This window comes from Alexandromys fortis, unplaced genomic scaffold, assembly GCF_014885135.2.
Source record: "Alexandromys fortis isolate MF-2015 unplaced genomic scaffold, M_Fortis_MF-2015_v1.1 scaffold_39, whole genome shotgun sequence".
NCBI classification, from domain to species: Eukaryota; Metazoa; Chordata; class Mammalia; order Rodentia; family Cricetidae; genus Alexandromys; species Alexandromys fortis.
The window spans coordinates 8,157,213-8,178,570 of record NW_026067918.1 but is presented as its reverse complement, the minus strand read 5'-3'; the positions used below and the strand labels follow the sequence as shown (position 1 = coordinate 8,178,570).

The 21,358-nt window shown below is 50.0% G+C and overlaps 1 protein-coding gene across 2 annotated transcripts in view; it reads right to left on the bottom strand.

Moving 5' to 3' along the window:
• The window catches only part of Cdr2l (cerebellar degeneration related protein 2 like), a 14,299-nt gene extending 4,323 nt beyond the window's left edge, over positions 1–9,976 (bottom strand). For both annotated transcript variants that reach the window (XM_050140154.1, XM_050140155.1), the window contains exons 1-3: positions 9,471–9,976; positions 1,282–1,394; positions 845–993 (exon numbers count right to left, since the gene is read on the bottom strand). In XM_050140154.1, coding sequence (XP_049996111.1) covers positions 845–993; positions 1,282–1,394; positions 9,471–9,549 — 341 coding nt within the window. In that variant the 5' untranslated portion in view covers positions 9,550–9,976. The remainder of the gene's footprint in view (positions 1–844; positions 994–1,281; positions 1,395–9,470) is intronic.
• Between the last annotated feature and the right edge of the window lie 11,382 nt (positions 9,977–21,358).

Here is a 21,358-nt window from a genome sequence, read left to right as displayed (position 1 = left end):
CCCCCCCCCCCCCCCCCCCCCCCCCGTCACTACCACCATGCACTGCAGTGACATTTACATCTCTGTCTTCCTTCCCATCTGCGAGGTCCCAGAGGGCAGGTCAGAGTCACTGAATCTTCAGTGCCTCAAACTGAGCCTGGTGTGTAATTGGCAAATAAGCACAGGTGGGAGGTTATCTTCTGGAATACGGGTGACTTTTCATCCATCATTGTGAGGGGCTGGAGAAATGGCTCAGAGGTTAAAAGCACTTGCTGCTCTTGCAGAGGACCGGGGTTTAGTTCCCACCACCCACACACATTGTGGCTCGTGACCATCTGCAACTCTAGCTCCAGGGGATCCCGTACCCTCTCCTGGCCTCAGAGAATATGGCTCACACACGGTGCACAGACACACATGCAGGCAAAACACCCACCCACACAGAATAAAAATAAATCATAAAAAGAAAGGATGGGCTGAGCAGTGGTGGCACACATGTTGAATCCCGGCACTCAAGAGGCAGAGGTGGGCCGATCTCTGTGAGTTCAAGGGCAGCCTGCCCTACAGAGTGAGCTCCAGGACAACCAGGGCTACACAGAGAAACCCTGTCTTGGTGAAATAACAAAAAAGGAGGAGGAGGAGGAGGAAGAGGAGCAGGAAGAGGAGGGAGAGGAGGAGGAGGAGGAAAGGGACTATAGTTTTTACATAATGAATGTCTAAGCACACACCGCACACAGAGCACACACAGCTGCAGGATGGCTGTGCTACCAGCCCAGGCTCTTCAGCATCGTCTTCTAAGAATGTGTGAGTCTCCCTGTCAGCCCACGTGTTCAGTCCTGGGCCTGTCCCTCATCATCCCAGCCCTCACCCGTGGATCTTCTGCTGGGCAGCCTTACTCTCCAGCACCAGCCTCTGGTTGGTCAGCTCCAGGTCTCGGGCTGTCAGGTCCAGCTGCTCATACACTTTGGCATGCTGCTCATTCACCAGCCGCAGCGTGTCCAGCTGCTTGGTCAAGTACTAGGGGAGGAGGTAAGGGTGGAACAAACCTTTACAATGAGGTAGGGACAAAGATCTCTGCCTGGCCCCCCTACCACCGCTAGACCGATCGACTTTGAGACTTGTGCTCGACAGAGCAGGGGATGAAGACCACGGTGCAGTAGGCTGCCTGGGATGGGTGGGCAGGTGTGGATTAGGAAAGGGAGGAAAGCTGGGAGGCCTTTGGCGAGGTGCACAAAGGCACACACGGGCCCTGGCCAAAGGCTCTCGAGAGACGGGAGGAGCCGTGCGGAGCCCCGGGTCCCTCACCTCGATCTCCTGCACTTGCTCCTCATTGGTAGAATACATTTGTTGCAGAGACTCCTCCAGCTCCTTGTTCCTCTCCAGCAGAGTCTTCCCCAGCTCTGCCGCCAAGTGCAAGTCTGGGGAAAGGGAGGTGGGGGCAAACAGAACACAGAGTGAGGACAGCAGACAGCCCTCGTTAATGCCCTAGCATTGATCTGTGGCTGGGCTCTTGGTGACTCGGTGTCACCAGCACACAGGCTATTCTCAGGAGCCCTAGTGTGGCTAGAGATGGAAACCAGGGGCTGAGCGTCTGGCTGGTGTCACTTCTATCTCTTCTTGTCCTTCGCGTATCTGGTTTGGTTTCATTTGTACAGGATCTTACTGTGAAGCCCAGGCTAGCCTGGGGCTCAAGATCCTTCTGCCTCGGCTTCCTGAATGCTGGGATTGAGGATATGTGCTACCAACTAGTTTGGTATTTCTTTCTGCTTGATGTAAAAAACAAATGTGTACAGAAAGGTGAAAAGCCAACAATTAAAAAAAAATTAGTTGAGCTGTGTGGTGGGGCACACTTTTAATTCTAGCACTCAGGAAGCAGAAGCAGGTGGGCTTCCGTGAGTCTGAGGCCAACCAGCGCTACACACCTGTTTCAAAAACAAAAAAACCGTGAGGGTCTGGAGGGGCCACACTGTACTCAAGAGCTCTCTGTTATTTTTGCAGAGAACCAGAGTTTGGTTCCCAGCAAGCAATCACAGTTGTTTGTAACTCACACACACACACACACAACACACACAACCCTCTAAAAAAATATTGGACCAATGAGATAACTCAGTGGGTAAAGGCAATTGCTGCTGAACCTGAATTCACTCCCCAGCACCTTCTGTAGGGTAAAAGGGACATCTGGGGCAGGAAACCAACCAATTACTGAGTATCCTGACTCTGAACCCAGAGTCAGAGAAAGAAACACACCCTGGATTTAAGACCTGGGCCAGGGAGAGAAACATTTTCATCCCTGAACCCAGGACTAAAGACATGTGCCCTGGCTTTGAAACTAGTGTCAAAGAAACACACTTTGTCCCCAGAATCAGAGCCAGTGAAAGAAATATGCCCTGGTCCTAAGATGAGAGTCAAAAAGCTAAAAAAGACCAGTGAAAGAAACACAGTTTGTCCATTAAGTCAGAGCCATCTCTGCCCTTGACCAGCTAAACTGACCAATCCCTGAGCAGGGAAAAGTTAACCAATCCCTGTTCTCCCTGGGAAAACCCCACCCCTAAGAATCTCTATATAAAGAGCAGAAACAGCCACTCTCCTGGACTCCTTCTTCCCAAATAAATCTCTTTCTCAAAAGAGTCTTGGGTCATTCAAGACCTTCATTCACCAGTGCAGAGGAGGACCTGGCTGGGATGTCCCTTAGGGGACTGAGCTGAAAAACCTTGCTGAGATGCTCCCTAGGGGGCCTCAGCAAGGCTGTGGAGCAGAACAGAAGAACCTTGCTAGGAGCTCCTTAAGGGGCTGAGCAAGGCCAGGGAAGGATTGCCAGAGCCGGAGGAGATCGCTACATTTCTGAAGGGGGCTTCCTTTTGCAGAGCATTAGCAGAAGAAACTTCTTGGGCAGGAGAAGAAGCTGACAGCTCAGCTAGGACGCTCCCTTGAGAGAGCAGAGCAGAACTCAGCTGTAGCGGCTCTCCAGGAGAGGAGCAAGATCCCTACATCTTGCGGGGAGACCATCCCCCACTGCACCCCAGCTTCAGGTAGCCTGGCTTCCCGATAGTCAGGACACCTTTCGTCCAGGGCTGAGCTGTCCTATTGTGGCTCTAAGTGTATCCTGGCTTCTGGATAAGTCAGGATATCCCAATACCACTACTGTACTACATTCCCCTACACCTTCATGGTGGAAGAACAGAACCAACCCCTACAAGTTGCCTTCTGATCTCCACATGCATGCCCATACACACACATATGTATGCAACACACACAAAATGAAACACAAATGCAAAGCACACTGCCTTTTGTCTGCATCTGCCTTTCTCCTATAACAACACATCACGGCATGATTCTGTGGGTAATGCACATATTATTACATGTATGCACACAATTAGTGGATGCAGAAGACGCTACTGTATATATAAAGTTCTAAACACCTTCGTCTAGACGGTCCTTACTGTTGGGTGTTTAGAGCATCTTTGAGTATTTTCTCTATTAAAAGGGAAACTATGAACCTAGTGCGTTGTAGGATATTTGTACACGGTGTAAAGATGTATTGCTGTGATTGATTTAACAAAGAGCTGAATGGCCAATAGCTAGGCAGGAGGTATAGGTGGGACTTCCAGGCAGAGAGAGGAAATAGGAGGAGATAATCTAGGTGCACAGGAGACACCAGAAGATGGGGGTGGGGGGGGGAAGGGAGGAAGCAGGATGGGCAGTATGGTGATGAGGTGACAGGCCTCATGGAAGAGTGTACACCAAAAAATGTGGGTTAATTTAAGTTATAAGAACTAGTTAGGAATAAGGCTGAGCCTTTATAATTAATAATAAGTCTCCGTGCCATTATTACTACTACACAGGTGTGGTGTGCATGCCTAACCCCAGGACTCAGGAAACAGAGGCAGGAGGATCAGGAGTTTGAGGCCAGTCTAAGTTACATGAGATTCTGTCTCAAAAAACAACAACAATAACAAAACCCAAAACAAAAAACAACAAAAGCTTGAAGCTATGCCATAGGCCCAAGACCCTTACTCCTCAGAAGGCTGAGGCAAGAGGACCACAAGTTTATGGCCAGTTCGGGCAACTCAGACACTGTCTCCATGGTGGCGCACGCCTTTGATCCCAGCACTCAGGAGGCAGAGGCAGGTGGATCTCTGTGAGTTCGAGGTTAGTCCGGTTTACAGAGCTAGTTCCAGGACAACCAAGGTATTTACACAGAGAAAACCCTGTCTTGAAAAACCAAAATATAAATGAATAAAAAAATGTAAAAGAAGGGTAAGCATTTGGGATTGGTAGCTCATATCTGCAATCCTAGCACTTGGGAGGTTGAGGCAGGAGGATTGCATCAGGTTCCATGGCAGTCAGGACTAAAGGATGAAACCTTGTCTTAAAAACTTGACACCCTTGCCGGGTGGTGGTAACACACACCTTTAATCCCAGCACTTGGGAGGCAGAGGCAGGCAGATCTCTGTGAGTGAGTTCCGGGACAGGCTCCAAAGCGACACGGAGAAACCCCATCTTGAAAAACCAAAACCAACCAACCAAGCAAACAAACAAAAACTCCCCAAGGGCTAGGGAGATGGCTCAGTGGTTAAGAGCATTGCCTGCTCTTCCAGAGGTCCTGAGTTCAGGTCCCAGCACCCACATGGCAGCTCTCAACAGTTGGCAACATGGCAACACTAGTCCCAAGGGGTCCAATGTCGTCTTCTTGCTTCTTTGGGCACTAGGCACTCACATAGCACACATACACACATGTGAGCAAAACAATCATACAAACGAAAGTTTGTAATCTTTGTTAGCAATCACTAACAAACAGTAAAAGGGGGCTGGGGATGGCGTTCACTGCTAGAAGCAGTAGAGGGGCTGCCTGTGTGAGGATCTGGGTCCCTGTCCAGTACTGCAAAATAAGAGTCAAACTAGGATTAATTCCACCGCATTAAAACCTTAGTGCAAATCACTACCTCTTGTGAGAACACATTCCTAGAAACAGAATTAGCAGGTGAACAGTAGGCCTGTGTAACCCATTTGGCCAGAAGCAGGAAAGCACTGATTATTTTATTATTTAACATTATGAGGCCGTTTGTTAGACCAACCTTCATTCTAGGCTGAGGGTGTAAATCTGGCCCAAGATTTGTAGAAGCAGCTGTTCCGGGGCCAATAAGAACCAGTGCTATTTTTATACATAATGATAGTTCTGCCTTCCCCTTCTGGTCCTCCTGGCGAGTTTTAGATAGATGGTTGTTTTGGCTACACCCTCTGCAGTGTGGCAGACAGGCCCAGGTGGAGTCTTCCTCTTGGACCCTCATGGAACAGGGACGTTGGATGGGTAGAGAGCAGAGCTAAGCCTAGGACAGAACTGGTGTTTCCTTGTGAAAGCCAGAGTGGCCCGATCAGCCACGGGACCTAGACAAAAGGCCAAGACTTAGGAACAATATCGCTCCCACAATGAGGGTAAAGTTTTCTTCTTTCTTTTGCTTTGTTTGAAACAGGGTTTCTCTGTTGCTTTGGAGCTTGTGCTCGAACTCACTTGGTAGACTGGAATGTCCTCGAACTCACTGAGATCCACCTGCCTCTGCGTCTCGAGTGCTGGGATTAAAGGCTTGTGCCACCACTTCTTTCTTTCTTTCTTATCTTGTAGCTCAAACTTGCAATGTAGCTGGCCTCAACCTCCATCCTTCTGCCTCGACCTCCTAGGTGCTGGGATTGTTGGGATGTGCCACACTGTCTGGTTTTATGTGGAGTTGGGGAGCCAAACCCAGGGCTTCCTGCATGCTAGGCAAGCATTCTGCCAACAGAGCTGCATCCCCAGCAACTTTCATTGTTGTTTTGAGGTGGGGTCTCATGTAGTCAGGTTTCCTTGGTATGTAGCCAAGGACGACTTTGAACTCCCGATCCCATCACCCCTGTCTCCCAAGTGGTAGGATACAGACAAACTCAGATCAGGGGTCTGGTTGAAATAGCCATAATGGGGCCTCTAGAGCTACATTAATTGGAGAGGGCTTTGTGTCCTGACGTCACTGGGAAGCAGACCACAGCAGCTCCCCTCTAGCTAGTCTGTAATGACACTGTCTGGAACAAACAGTTTTCCCGATGGGAACAAAATTGAATCGTGTAAATCAGATACAAACCCCGTAGCCTGGGGCAAGTAACTTGCCTAATGAAGATGCCAAAATGTCCAGTCATCTAATATAAACCTAGTAAGGTATTTGAGGACACTTGGGCCAGAGGCCTTGGAACTGTTAAGTGGTCTAGGAAGTGACCACGGGCGGCCTGGCCTGCGAGCAGACCCTGCAGCTTAACCAGAATTCAAGGCCAGAGGAATGAGGAAGGGCCTCCTTCCAGGCGAGCTGGGCTGTGTGTGCAATTCCTTGCTGTTTGTAGGCTGGGATCAGGATGGGGGCTATACCACACTATGAAGGGAGAGACGCTGAAGACTGCCCGCAAAGACAGCGAATGTGACTTGGTCACCCTAGCGGTCCTGGGATGATGAAGGAAGACAGAAAGGAAGCTGCCTGGGGAGGAGGATGAGAATCTCAGACCGACTCAGGGAAACTGAATCACATAGCAAGCTAAGCTGCTCAGAACTGCCTGAAGGGATGACGGAAGGAGTCTAGAAGCTGCAGAGCCAGGGGCCTGGAGGAGGCAGCTTGCTGAAGGACAGTGGCAGTTCCGGACTCAGGGGAGGGTGGCCTGGGCACCTGGAAGCCAGCTAAGCAGGATGAGGACACAAGACAAGAAAGAGCTTGCTATGGCTGGATCAATAGGCAACTCTGAACCAAGCCAGGAAGGTACTGAGTCTGGAATGCCACCTCCCCTGCCTGGCCCTGGGGGCTTTCTGGGGCTTCCTTCAGGGAAACCTTAGTGGTTACATGTAAGGCAATGCCCCAGAGAAAACAAAAGAGACCCAGAAATCCCACCGCCCCTCTGGCTCGGCATCAGGAGGGAGCATGGCAGACTCTTCACAGAGAGGCAGGAAATAGGCCAAGGTGGGCACAGGTAAAGGTGACTGAGGTGGAGGACACTAGATGGTGGAGCTTGGGGTCCTGCCCCACAGGCACGAGAGTCAGACACTCCGGAAGACCTTCGGGGGAAGCAGGGTAAAGAAAAGCTGCCATTTCCTAGCCACGTCAGAGCATTCCCCGGGGTGGAGAACTCAAGGCTAGGCAGGAAGGGGAGTCAGGTCAGAAAATCTGTGACTCAGCGGCCATCCGTCAGCCTGGACAGAGGTGGTCACAGGTGGAGGAGGGGGTGGGCAACGGAAGAGCCAGGGCTTGCTTAATAATTAATTCATGACTTTTTTCTATTTTTACAGGTGCTCATGGCAACCAGTAGAGGGAACAGAGCAAATCTAAGACCTCACCTGTCCTGACCACCTCCTGCCTCTGGAGCAGAGGCACACCAAAGTCAAACACCATCTCTAGTGACAATCTCTTTGGGAAGGGAAGTTGGGGTTTGGTCCAGGGTAGGGGGGAAAACAGGCCGGAAGGCTACCTCATGGGTGGGTGGGAAAATCACTCCACGGGCCACCCAGCAGACGGGAAGGAAAGACTTTGGGGATCAAGCACAGAGAAGGGGACACGGATATGGGACCTCTGATGTGACTGTCTTTTGGCAGACACTCCTCCCCATCACTCAGCTCTCCTGGGCTGGCACGCAGATCTGAGTGGCCAGCACTTCCTTTGTCCCCTACTTGCCCTCCCCTTCCTTCCTCCACCCTCCGCTCACATCTCTCCTTGCTGAGGGGACCAAGCTGTCACAGAATTGTCACTTTGATCCCTCTCCTCATCTCCTCGCTGGAATCCAGGATCAGGACAGGGATTCTGTCCCTAGACCCAGCACAGCCGCCCCCCCTCCCCCCACTGGCAGGAAGGCCCACTTTCCTCACAGAGTGCTTCATTCCTGGATATCCCCCTGGTTCCTGGGCTCTGCCTATGACTGGAGCTGCAGGCCAGACCAGCAGGACCCCCAAGAAGAGAGCGATACAGAGCTCTTCAGCCCCGCTGGAATGGCGATTCCGGTCCCTCACCAGAAGCCACACCATCTCCCGCCCCTACTCTCTGGCTCCTTCCTCCCACATCTGGGCTGGGCATGGTGCCAAGCCTTCATTAGGGGTGCGGGAACTAAATGAGATTGCCACAGTATTAGCATCTGCCTCCCCTAGAGGCTATCTTCCACAGAACTCTGCTTTTCATCTTTCCTTCTGAGCTAGCCTCTCCCAGGAAGTCATCTCATAATCACTGACACTCAGAACATACAAGTGGGCCTCCACCACCAGCCCTCGTGTACCTGGAGGTCTAGGACTAGGACCCTCCCAAGGTCCCAGGATGATGTCTGAACTCAAATGAGGCCAACAAATGTTTCCAGAGAGGAAAAGTTTTAGGAGTAGTGGCCAGGACAGAGAAGAAGGTGCCACAGAAGCATGGGGCAGTTCATAGCACAGGGATGTCTAACCCATCGCCCCCCCATCCTACACAGGTCTCCCAAGAGTCTGATTCACTGGCAAGAACAGAGACAGCTCCTGGTCTGCAGGTGAAGCCTGGCAGCATGGGGAAGTGGGTCAGGAAACAAAGGCTCCAGGATGCAAGTGCATGCTTCTCATCCTGGCAAAACCAGAGCTCAGGGACCCTGAGGATGGAGACCAGGCCTCCAGGGCACACCGTCTGCTGGCCTTGGGTTTGAATAACTCAGGGCTTGCAGGTGACTGTGGGGAGGTCACTTTTCCCTTGATGCGGTTCCTCACTCCCTCAAGGTATCCGCAAGAACAGGCACCTTGGCAAAGAGGGTGGAGCAGACTCCACTCCAGCAGGCTTTGGCCTTGACCCTGACCCTCTCAGGCCTCCCCACCACGGCCAAGACGACTCCTCCTCCCTTCTCAGTGATGTCACTTTAGCCACTTCATCACCAGCTTCCAAACCCCTTTCAGGCATCCTCCCTCTTTCCTGGGGCTGTCGTTCGGCAGAAGGTGTGAGGAAGCCTAGTGCCGCGAAGGACAAGGGGATACTTTTCTCGGGAAGGCTGGTTGGAGACTCCACGTAAGGCTTCTCCACAGTCAGGCTGCCCGCACCACTCTCTAGCTGGGCAGAGGAAAGCCAGGTGGGGAAACTTTCTCTAGGTCTTAGAGCTCAGAAATTCTGGCCGGGACGAGTGCTGCTGATCTAGGGAGATGACATCTCAACACAGAGTACTCACAGCCAAAGTACCAGGAATTCCCTGCGGCCACCTAGTTTCCGGGCCCCCTAGCAAAACCCTACCAGGGACACCTTAGTAGTCGCTGCTACTAAATGAGAAGGGTGATGGATGCCCCGTCAACTACACGCTTTTGCAGGTCTCGGGTCTATCGCGTCCGAATCTTCCAGGGCAGCGCCCCTCGGTCCACGTCCCCATTCTCAAGACTCATGCTCTGTTTGGTACACCAGGTCCAGCCCAGCCCTTTTCTAGGTGATACCGCCCAACAATGGAGTAGCGGCCAGGGGTCTCGGGGCACACGCCACTTCCTTTCCCACCGTGCTCACCCTGCTCTAGGTCCTGATGATCGTACCAGGACTCCTCCTCCTCTGCGGAGTAGTCCTCCATCCCCGCCGCTCTCCGCATGGCCCCGCGGGTGGCGGTGGGCGGGCGCTGCGGCAGCTCAGGGCCTGGGCTCGCAGCCCGGGACAATGCGGCGGAGGCGGTCCGGGCTTCCCACGTCGCGGGCTCGGGCTGCAGCGCCCCTTCGCCCACCTCGCGCGGCCGCCATCCGCTACCGGCCGTGCGCACAGAGGGGCCTCTAGCTCCCGCGCGCCCTGGGTCCCGTCGAGCTGGGGACGCCGTGTGGCGGCGGCACAAAGGGCGGAGGGGTGGGGACTGCAAAGTGGGACGACGGCTGGGACGACCCGGGACCGCCTGCAGGGCTGCGGCGTCAGGAGAGTGTGGGTGCCACGGCGGATACCTTCTGCCCGCCTCGGGCCCGCACACCACCCGGCCCGCGCCGCGACACCCGGAGCTGCCGCTGCATCTCCGCCCGGCCTCGCTTGCTGCTTCCCAGGCCGCCAGCTCTACGGGGTGGGGTCTGCCGCCGGAGGCCAATCACAAGGAGTATGCAAATAGGGGGCGGTCCTCGGATGAGGTCCTTCCTGATGTCCTGGTCTGGGAATTGTTGGATCAACCCTATGTCCTCCCTTTTTCTCCACGTCCGACCTTTTTTTTTACGTCCGTCTGAAATTATTTTGTTTACTTATTGTTTGTCCTGGCTCATCCTGAGAGCAAGGGTCTGCCTGCTTTCCACAGCGGTCCTCACCGCGGGGAACGGGGTGACCTACGGATACATTCCATGAACTTCTTTAAAATGGTATTAATTTACAAGCACTTTAAGAGCCAGAAATAGGGATTTGGCCGCTGGAGAGAAGAATGGGGCTTAAGAACTCTTGCTGAGCATCTGAGTTCGGGTTTCCCCGTACCGATGTCAAGCAGCTCACAAGAGCCTGTAACTCCAGCTGCAGGGGCAATCTGACCCCTCTGTTCTCTGGGTACCTGAAATCACGCGAACCTTCACACGTACACAACACACATACCCAAGGTTAGAAAGAAGCTCCTCTGATAACAGTACTTGGGAGGCTGAAGACGGGGGATTTTCTTGAGTTTCAGACCAGGCTGCTTCATACAGTCTGTTCCAGGCCAGACTAAGCTACAGTGTAGGAGTCTTTCTATAAACTAAGCAAAGCTAAACATTACCTTAAGGGGACTGGCTCGGTACACTAAAAGTGCTTATCAGCTTAAAAAAAAAAAAGGCAGAGTGTTTGTCTCGTTCTTGTATTCCCAGCTCTGGGGATGGGGAGCCAAGATAGATGGATCCATGGTGGCTCACTGGACAGACAACCTAGCCTACCTGATGAGCTTCAAGCCAGTGGAAGGCCCTGGTTCAAAAGACAAGGTGGACAGCTCCTGAGGAACACTTGGGGGTTGTCCTATGCCCTCAGCACACACGTGAATACACATGAACACACACATGTACAACCCCCTCACAACACAACCTTTAAGATCTTAATTTTGAGTTGGGGATGGCTCAACAGTTTAGAGCACTTGTTGCTCTTATAGAGGTCCTGGGAATGGACCCATATGATGCTCCAGAAACCTCTGTAACTCTGGTTCCAGGGGATCCATTCTCCTCTTCTGACCTCCTTGGGTAACAGACATGTGCGTGATGTGGACACATGCGTGATGTGGACACATGCGTGATGTAGACACATACGTGCAGGCAGACACTCACACACATAAATATAGAATAAATAAATACAGACATATAACATATTTTTTGGTGGGAGGTTCGAGACAGGACTTCTCTGTGTAGCCCTGTCCTTGTTCTTGGCTGTCCTGGAACTTGCTCTGTAGATGAGGCTGGCTTTGAACTCACAGAGATCTGCCTTCCTCTGGTTCCTGAGTGCTGGGATCAAAGGCGTCTGCCACTGCTGCCTGATAGAAATATAACTCCTTTAAAAAAGAAGAACCGGAATGTTTAAAAACCTGTGTATCTAGAAACAAGCTGAAAGAAATGAAATTTGGGGATGTTTACTTGTATTCTGGGCTTTCTCTTTAAGGTTCTGTTTCTTATTGTTTGAGACACAAACCTTATATCCAGTCACACCCTTAAAAGCGATGGTTTAATCCATCCAAGCATCTTTCCTTTAAAGGGCTTTCCTATTCAAACATTCATACAACTTGTTTTTGTTGAGACCTATCATGTGTGGGCATTGTTGAAACACTCTGAATAGATGTTATGATATACCCAGGAAACAACTATATCCAGAACACAGCAAGACCTGAAAATCCGAGGAAAAAGGCATATGGCCAGGAGAAAAGTGTATGAAAGACGAGACTAGACAATTCCCAGGAAGAAATATCCAAATGGCCCAGCCAGCATGTGAATAAGGTATTCAGTTTCTTTCCTCTCCTCTCCTCTTCTCTCTCTCTCTCTTTCTCTGTCTCAGCTGTCCTGGAACTAGCTCTTGTAGATCAGGCTGGTCTCGAACTCACAGAGATCCGCCTGCCTCTGCCTCCCAAGTGCTGGAATTAAAGGTGTGCAGCACCACTTCCTAGCTTGGTACTCAGTTTCTTTAGTCACCAGGAAATGCAAATTAAATCCAAAATGAGATGCCACCATTACCATATTCTTGGGACTTTATAGTTGTCCCCCAAGGTCCGTGTGGGTTTGACTCCCAGAGTGGTGGTGGTAGAAGGTAAAAAATATTTGAGAGATGGAACCTACTGTGAATATGCATGTGTGTGTGTGCATGTGTGTATGTGTGTGTGTTCCAGCACCTACAGGTCTGATCACAACTGTAATTCCAACCCTAGGGGATCAGATTCATTGTTCTAGCCTTCACAGATATCAAGCACACATGTGGTGTATAGATATACACCTATACATATAAAATTAAAATGAAAAAAAATTGATGTTCACATCTAGCAAAATCAACCAGATCAGTGTTTTGTTTTTTTTGAGACAAGGTTTCTCTGTGTAGCCCTGGATGTTCTGGAACTTGCTATGTAGACCAGGCTGGCCTCAAACTCAGAGATTCTCCTGCCTCTGCTTCCTGAGTGCTCGGATTAAAGGCATGCGCCACCACTACCTGTTCCCCCACTATTTATTTATTTAAAATAGAGTCTCCCTTTGTAGCCCTGGCTGTTCTACAATTCACTAAGTAGGTTAAATTGACCTCAAACTCTCAGAGATCTGCCTGCCTTTCCTCCTGGTTGCTAGCATTAAGTGCACGCACCTCCATGCCTGGCAGACTTAACCAATTAAGTTTTATTTTTAATTTAAATTTTATTTTTAGTGTGTGTGTGCGTGCGCATACGCAGTGCATGCATGGCTCTGGAGATCAGAGGACAACTTACCGAAGTCTGTGCTCTCCTTCAACTGTGGTTTCCTGGGATCCATCGCAGGCTGTCAGGCCCTTGCAGCAAACGTCCTTACCTGCTGAGCCATCTGGCTGTAACGAGCTTAAGTGTTCTAAGCATAGAGCTCTGTAGTGTCAAACACATCCATGATGCTGTGCAGCATCAGCACCATCTGCCTATTGGACGGACGCTTTGCTTACTGTCAAACCGAAGCTCTGTGTTCCTTGCTCACTGTGCATTGAGGATGCTCTGTTTTCCATTCTATGTGCTGGTTACACAGATCATTGGGAAAACAGAGGTCTACTTGAGCACCAGGGATGTGCGCATTTTTCTGAAGACTTCTTATATGCACAAAATAGCTTACTTAAGAAACAAAGCAGGGGCTGGTGTGATGGCTCAGTGGTTAAGAGCGCTGGCTGCTCTTCCAGAGGACCCAGGTTTGATCCCCAGCACCCACATAATGGCTCACAACTTTCTACATCTGCAGTTTTAGGGGATCCAACTCATTCTTCTGGCTTCTGCAGGCACAGACGTTCGTGTAGACGTAACACCACAGACATAAAATAAAAGTAAAGGAAAAAAGAATAGGGTATGGTGATCCGTATCTGAAATCTCCATACTCACAAGGCCAGGTAGGTGGATTGCTGGAAGTTTGAAGCCAGCATGGTCTACATAGTGAGTTCAAGGCCAGTCAGGACAACATGGTAAGACTCTGAGAGCAAACTCTGAGGTCGTTCCAAGCAACAGAGGGCAAAGAAGAGGAGGAGAAGAAGGAAAATACCTTGTGTCTGAAAGATTTCTGCCCTTGTGTAGTTCCAAACTATAGTGTGTGTTAGGGAGGAGTATCTGGGGGATACTTAGATCGAGCCCGCAGAGGTGCCACCCTAAGGATAAAGTGACAGACGTGCTATGCTCTTCAGGAGAATGGTCCAGGAAGCAGCAAGATCAAAAGCTTTTAGGCACAAAAGAGCTTGACCTATAGTAGGATCTGTGGGAAATGCAGCAGGGCTGGGGTGGAGTGAGTAGGGAATGAGGTTAGAGAGCCAGAATTGTAGAAACCAGTCAGAATCTTATCCTGAAACAAACCAACAGCAGGTCTTTCATTTTCATTTGTGAAATATCAGCCTGATAATTTGGAAGCATGGGATTGCAGAGAAGCAAGATGGGCATATGGACTTTTGGAATAGCCTAGGATGGAGGTAACTGTGGGATGGGCAAGGCTGTGGGGAAGGGGGTGGAAGGAGATGCTGCTGGAGGCGGTGCATAACTGAGAGGCAGGCATGGGAATCAGCTGGTACCTCAGAGTGATGCTCACATAGCCTTGGCTCCAGTAACTGGGCAGTGGTGATACCATCCAGAGCAGAGTGTGAGGGACACCCGGATTGAGAGGTTGAGTTCTAAAGCTCAGGTGAGTTTCACTGAGTGTTTGTAATTCAATCTGCCCCTATCCATCGTGTCTGTATCCTGCAGCTCTGTGGGAAGGTACCCACAAGACAGAGCTGCCCTAGGGAGCTCCAGAAGTCCCAGAGGCAAGTAAGGCTGAGGACCAGGTTTGAGGATGGCTGCCTCAGTTTCCCAAGTCTGGACAGTAAGGATGCTATAGGGTATCCTCCTTGCTAGAGAAAAGAAAGTTTTAAAAAATATTTTATTTTCCCCTTCCTTCAGATTTATTTTATTTGTGTATATTAGTGGAGGTTTATCCACAGAGACCCAAAGGGGATGTCAGATCCTCTAGAGCTGGAGTTACAGGCAATTGTGAGCTGCCTGACATTGGTGCTGGGAACCAAATTCCAGTCCTCTGAGTAGCAAGCACTTCTTAACCATTGAACAATTTCTCCAGCCCCTTGGTTGGGCAATTAAAGGCAGACCCCAGACATGAAGATTCACTCCATCCCTTGGCTCTACAGTTGACTTAAATCCCTCTGTGTTTGAGAGTCATCTAGCCCCTACTCACTTCCTAGTCTTTAGCCTTGCTCACATCGACCTAGCCCTTAGCATGGCTCACCCAGATGCTTTGCTTCCCAGAGGCAGGGACAGTTATGTCATGTGTGAGCCTATGGAGATGAGGGGAGAGGGGTAACCATGCTGGCATTTGTTTTGTTTTATCAAATATGCTTGTAGAAGAAAGGTAGAATCTCAGTGTACATCCCAGGTGGCTGGCATGAGGGTAAGGCTGAAACTGGCCATTGACCTGGTCAGAGTAATGGAGCCTCTTGGGCCCTTCTGCAGAACACAGAGGATACCAGCGTAGGAAACTCGGAGATGTGAGTTGGTTGGGGGAATGGGAATGAACATAGATTGCATACCAAGCCTGTCCTATGTCCATTCCTGCTCTGACTCAGAGGCCTAAGGCTTCTGGCAGTGTAGGGTGGTGCCACTTCCTACCCTAAGCTAGTTCAAGAGGAGGACAGATCTGCCTCCTGGGAAGGAAGTTCCTCTATCTCTCTTAGGTACCAGCCATTAGGCTCAGAGATCAACTTTAGATACGCTCCTGTCACGTAGTCAAAACCAGGTGGATACCAGTGTCCAGGGAGAGACAAATAACTCTCCTGACCCGGATAACCCTTTGAACAGTGTATCTCACATTCGGGTCAGAAACCCCATGCCTGGGGCATCAAAGCGCAGCACGGACAGACGACTGATGCCTTCCCAGATCTTGAGCAATAAAATTTCTTAGAGATCTGTCTTGACTCTTAATAGGAAGATGTACTTCTCTAGGAATCTGTGATGCAAGTTCTGGTCCTGAAGATGCAAGCCCAGGACCTGGGGACGCGAGCCCAGACTCTGCGGAATGGGTCACCAACACCAATCCGCGACTGACCTCGGAGCCCGCTAGAATGGAACTTCCTGGCTGCCAGCGAAACTGGGCTGAGGCTCTGGGAGCCAGTCTGACAGCTTGGAGTCGCACAGTCGCTCAGCCCTTAGACGCTGTCCGCCACCTCCGCATCCAGCCCAAAACAGCTGGCCGGAAATGACGGGCGCGCACGCTGGCTGTGCTGACGTTGGCGGTCGGGTGCTAGTAGTCACACCAGTCTCTTTGGTAGAGGATGAAAGAGGATGAAAGCGCCTCACTCGCCTCTCTGTGCCCTCGTGTGCCAGCAGACGCGGTGTTTCTTGCATTAAAGTGAAAGAGGCGACACTAGGGATCTTTCTTTGGGGTTTTCACCTCTTCTGCAGTCGGCGCTCCCTCCCTGCCCCTGTTCTTGATCATTCTAAGGGACAAATGCCATTCAGTGATCTCTATCTGTCCTTTCTACCAGCATGAGGTCAGCGCCTGGCAGAGTAAAGCACTCAATACATCCGAATGGGTGAGGTCATCTGGTGTCTCTCCCCGCCTCCCCCCCGCCTCCCCTCCCCCCATCTGAGTTTGTCCCAGACGACTGATTGACTGCTCGGAAAGAGGAATTTTAGATTCTCACAGTCCTTCTGGAAGGAAGTGCTTCCGTGTGTGCCTCAGTTTCCTACAGCGCAAGCCCTTTAGACTTCTAATTAGCGGAATGCTAATGCAGACAACATCCATCCTTAGCCAGAGGCTAATGAAAGAATTCAAAGAGTTTGTATGAAGTCAAGCACTTAGGACCAGGTTTTTTTTTTTTTTGGGGGGGGGGCATCGGACAACATGTATTAGCATCTTACAATTATATATATTTGTATAAATATATCTCACCTGCATCTATATTTTGTTTTGAGTCCGAGTCTCATGTGCATCTGTGGCTGGTCCATGGCTGGCCTGACACTCTATATGTGGACCAGCTTGACATCAGACTCACAGAGATATGTCTGCTTCTGCTTCCTGAGTGCTGGGAGTAAAGGTGTGGACCACCTTACCTGGCTCTATTTTTTTTTTGGAGACAAGTTCTTGTGTATCCCAGGCTAGCCTCAAACTCTAGCCAAGGATGGCTCTGGACTTCTTTTTTTTTTCTTTTAATAATTTTTTTTTGTTGTTGTTTTCGAGACAGGGTTTCTCTGTGGCTTTGGAGCCTGTTCTGGAACTAGCTCTGTAGACCAGGCTGGTCTCGAACTCACAGAGATCCACCTGCCTCTGCCTCCCAAGTGCTGGGATTAAAGGCGTGCGCCACCATCGCCCGGCTTCTTTTAATAATTTAAGTTTATTTTATGTGCATTGATGTGAAGGTGTCAAATCTCCTGGAACTGGAGTTACAGACAGTTGAGAGCCGCCATGTGGGTGCTGGGAATTGGACCCAGGTCCTCTGGAAGAGCAGGCCAGTGCTCCTAACCTCTGAACCATCTCTCCAGCTCTGATTCTGAACTTATTCCTTGAGTCTCTACTTTCCAAGTGCTGAGATTACAGGCGTCGGCCACCACTCCTGATGCATGCAGTGCTGGGGTCTGCAACCCGGGCTTTGTGGATGCAACATTGTACCAACTGAGCCCTTTTCGTGTACAGTTTTTTATTTTGTTTTGTAGCCCAGGTTGTCTTCCAACTCACTGTGCTGTGGAGGATGGCCTTGAATTCCTAATCCTCCTTCTTTCCTTCGCCTCCTTAGGGCTGGAATTACAGATTTGAGCCACCTTGCCCAGTTCACAATCACACTTTTAGAGCTGTTCTTGTCCCCTCATTGGTAGAACTCCTGAGGCAGCTGGCTGGGGAGACGCATCCAGGAACCTTGTCTTCTGGCTGGGGTTTGGGGGTGTGTGGGGTAAAGGGTCAGGCTTTGGGTTTCTGAAGGAGAGACCTACGGAGAAGCCCCAGGGCACAGCGCTTCACTCTGGCTGCTGCGACTCAAACTGGTGCAAACAGTGTGGAGCCTTCTACATTCACAGCTCCCCCTAGAGCTTCACCCATGGGCCCCTGAAAAACTCCCAAGAGGATGAAAGATGACTTTGAAAACAGTTGGTCAAAATGCATCATTCCCATGGCCTCGAGTGGAAGGCAAATTATCCAAGACATCGTAAAATTAGTATGCTGAGTGAGGCATACCACTCGGGATCAGGGATCAAGACAGGTGCAGTCCCTGCCCATGCAAAGCTTAAATTAGAGACAGAAGGCCTGGCGGTGGTGGCGCATGCCTTTAATTCCAGCACTTGGGAGGCAGAGGCAGGCGAATCTCTGTGAGTTCGAGACCAGCCTGGTCTATAAGAACTAGTTCCAGGACAGGCTCCAAAGCCAAAGAGAAGCCTGTCTCGAAAAAAAAAAAAAAAGAAAAAAAAAGTTAGAGACAGAAGTAGAAAAGCAGAGACAGTCATGGAACAAAAACGCAAGAAAATATATGCCTCTATATTGAAAGTGGCGGTGCATGCCGGTGTGGTTCAGAGTTAAGACTGCATATTACTCTTGCAGAGGACCTGGGTTCAGTTTCCTGCTGGTCAGTTCACAGCAGCCAGCAACTCCAGCTCCTAGGAATCCCACACCCTCTTCTGTACTCTGTAGGTACGGTACTCACATATGCATAGTCCACCACACAGGCACACGCATATATACAAAACGAAAAAGGAAATAAATCTTAGACAAAACAAAACATCACCCCAAACATGTTTCTAATTTATATCCAGGTGTCCTCGTGCATACCCCCAAGTAATCGGGAAGCTGAGGCGAGAGAACCAGGAGTTCAAGCCCAGCCTTGATTATATAGTGAGTTTGAGGCCAGTCTGGGCTACAGGAAACCCTGTTTCAAAAACAATAAGCAGGGGGCTGGAGAGATGGCTCAGTGGTTAAGAGCACTGCCTGCTCTTCCAAAGGTCCTGAGTTCAATTCCCAACAACCACATGGTGGCTCACAACCATCTATAATGAGGTCTGGTGCCCTCTTCTGGCCTGCAGACATACAGACAGAATATTGCATACATAATAAATAAATATAAAAAAAGCAATAAGCAAATAAATATAAGAAACAAGGCAACAAGGCTGGGAACTGGTTCAGTGGTTAAGAGTGCTGGTTACTCTTCACACACACATAGGCATAGGCAAAACACTCATACAGATTTTTTTTTTTTTTTTGGTTTTTCGAGACAGGGTTTCTCTGTGGTTTTGGAGACTGTCTGGGAACTAGCTCTTGTAGACCAGGCTGGCCTCGAACCTACAGAGATCCGCCTGCCTCTGCCTCCCAAGTGCTGGGATTAAAGGTGTGTGCCACCACCGCCTGGCCAGATATTTTTTTAAAAAGCAAAACAAAATAAAAATTTTCTAAAGTTTTAGGGACAGTACTAGGGAAAATAACATTTGTGGATGCGCTATCTCTTGGGAAAAACGACTTTTAGGGTGAGATGCCGAAGAATGAGGAAAGGGCAGCCACGGAACAGAGGAAAGAGGGATATAAGAGGCATTAGGAGTAACCTGCACAGAGGCCTGTGCCAGAAGAGGGTGTGGGCTTGGGGAACCAGTAGCTGAGAGGGAAGGAGAAGGACTCGGATTGTTTGCTCAGGCTGTAGAGATTGTGGTGGGGCCCTGGCAAGGCTGCTCCAAAGAAAGAGCTCAGTGTTCAGAGTGTGTGTGTGTCTGTGTATTTAAAGACAGGGTCTCACTATGTAGCCCTGGTTTGCCTGGAATTGCTATGTAGACAGGCCCTGTCCTGAATTCACAGAGGTACACCGACCTCTGCTTCCTGAGTGCTTGGATTAAAGGTGTGAACTACCAAACTGGCAACAATGAGGTAGCTTTAAATGTGGTGCCAAGAGTTGATGCATGGTGGCATATGCCTGTAATCTTAGCATTTGGGAGATAGAGGCAGGATTAGGTACCCAGCTTGGCTACCTTTTTTTTTTTTTTTCTGTCAGAGGACAGATTACTGGCCTGGATTCTGAGTGTGTGGTGTCCTGCCCAGCCCATCAGCTCCTTCATCTCTTGATACTAATGGGCCTTGTAGCTTCCCCTGTTCTTTGGGAGTACCCTCTTGTCATACACACCTTTGGGATATCGCTTTTCAGCTTATCGATGTCCTTGCTGCAGGGGCCCAAGTCACAAGGCAAGATCACATGGTAGCATAATTTTAAAAATTATTTTATTGATGTTTGTCTGTGTGGGGTGTAGGTAGGCTGGAGGAAGGTGTTGGATCTCCTGGACCCAGAGCTACGGGCTGTTATCTTTGCTGACGGACATGGGTGCACTCATAGCCTCTGAGCCATCTCTTCAGCCCCACATGTCCGGATTTTATCTCCAGATCCAGCCTTCGGGATTCTCCCAGCCCCAGCCTGAATGTGGGAATGTAGTTCTCAGCTGGTTCCATTCCCCGGCTGCTCTGAGATAACCCTGCTCTAGCCAATCCCGCCTTCCCAGCTGGGACCCAGGCAGTGGAGTGGAAACCAGTCACATCCCAATTGAAACTCTAACCCGGAGGATTTAAGATACAGTAAAATGGGTATTGTTTTCTGCCATTTGGTGGGGAAGTTGTTTTGTGGAAATGCCTCTTTAGAATGCCCATCGGATTGACAACCAAATTCAGGGATTCCAAATGCATTCTTCACCCCCACCCTTCCTGCCACTGCTTTGGTTCAGCCTTTTCAACTCCCCTCCTTATTCCTCCCAGCATTCAGGCCATTTTGTTCCTCCTGCTTCAGCTAGGACCTAATGTGATCTGGTGACATCAATTCTCTACTTCAGAGGCTTTGTCCTGGTCAGGCAATAAAATTAAAGCTTATCAGGTTGTATGTAGCTCTCTGTGGTCTGCTCCCGGGATACCTCAAATGCTATCTCTCATCGCTCCCTCCCACACGTAAAACCAGGTCTCTGGATGTGTGTACCAGGCTCTCTATGCTCCAAGCCTTCCTTCGGCTTGCTCTCCCCAAGAACTGGATGCGGAAAGTTTTCTACTTGCCTGTGTAGATTTCCACTCTGTTCCACATCTGGATGGCTGAGCTATCCCGGGCTCCGTCAAGAGGTTCTCTTAATCTTCTGCTTTCTGGGGGTTCACCTGATTGGCTAGAAGTTGGAGACAAAAGAAGAGTGAAGTGGGGTGCTCATTTAATATCGTTCTCTTCTGGAAGACTACAGCTTTGGTGGGAATTTTCCTGTGGTGGGCTCCCTTTCCCTGGGTGCCAGTGACTATTTCTTTCCCTGCCCCTTAGGGGTTTCAGTGATTCATTCTGCCCCCATAATGTGTCCTTGTGAAGAGCCCCTGAGCACTCTTTGAGCATCCAGTCTTCAGCTGTGTCCTGCTGGGGCCCTTACTAACACACTCAGTCATTCCTTCCTCTGTCCAATTTTTCCTTACCCGTTTCTGCCAGGGCCCCTGGGGAAACATTTGCTTTCAATGTCATAGTTCTCCGACCTGTGCCATTGCCCTTGGTGTCTTGTTCTCTTAGCAGAAACATGCATGGCTTGGGTCCTAGCCCCTTCAATGGTACCTGGCACTAGCGGGTTCTAAGTCAGTGTTTGTTGGATGAATGATGGTTGAACTTAGAGAAAGGACTCCAGAGGGGGCCACATGAGCCACTGACTAATGAGTCTTTTATCCTGGGCACAAAACAAGTACGTAACATATTTTTACATAGGCAAGAGCCTTCTGGAAATGTGTCCCATTGATAAGGAAAGAGTGATTGCTGTAAGTGTTCAAAAGTGCTATTTTACT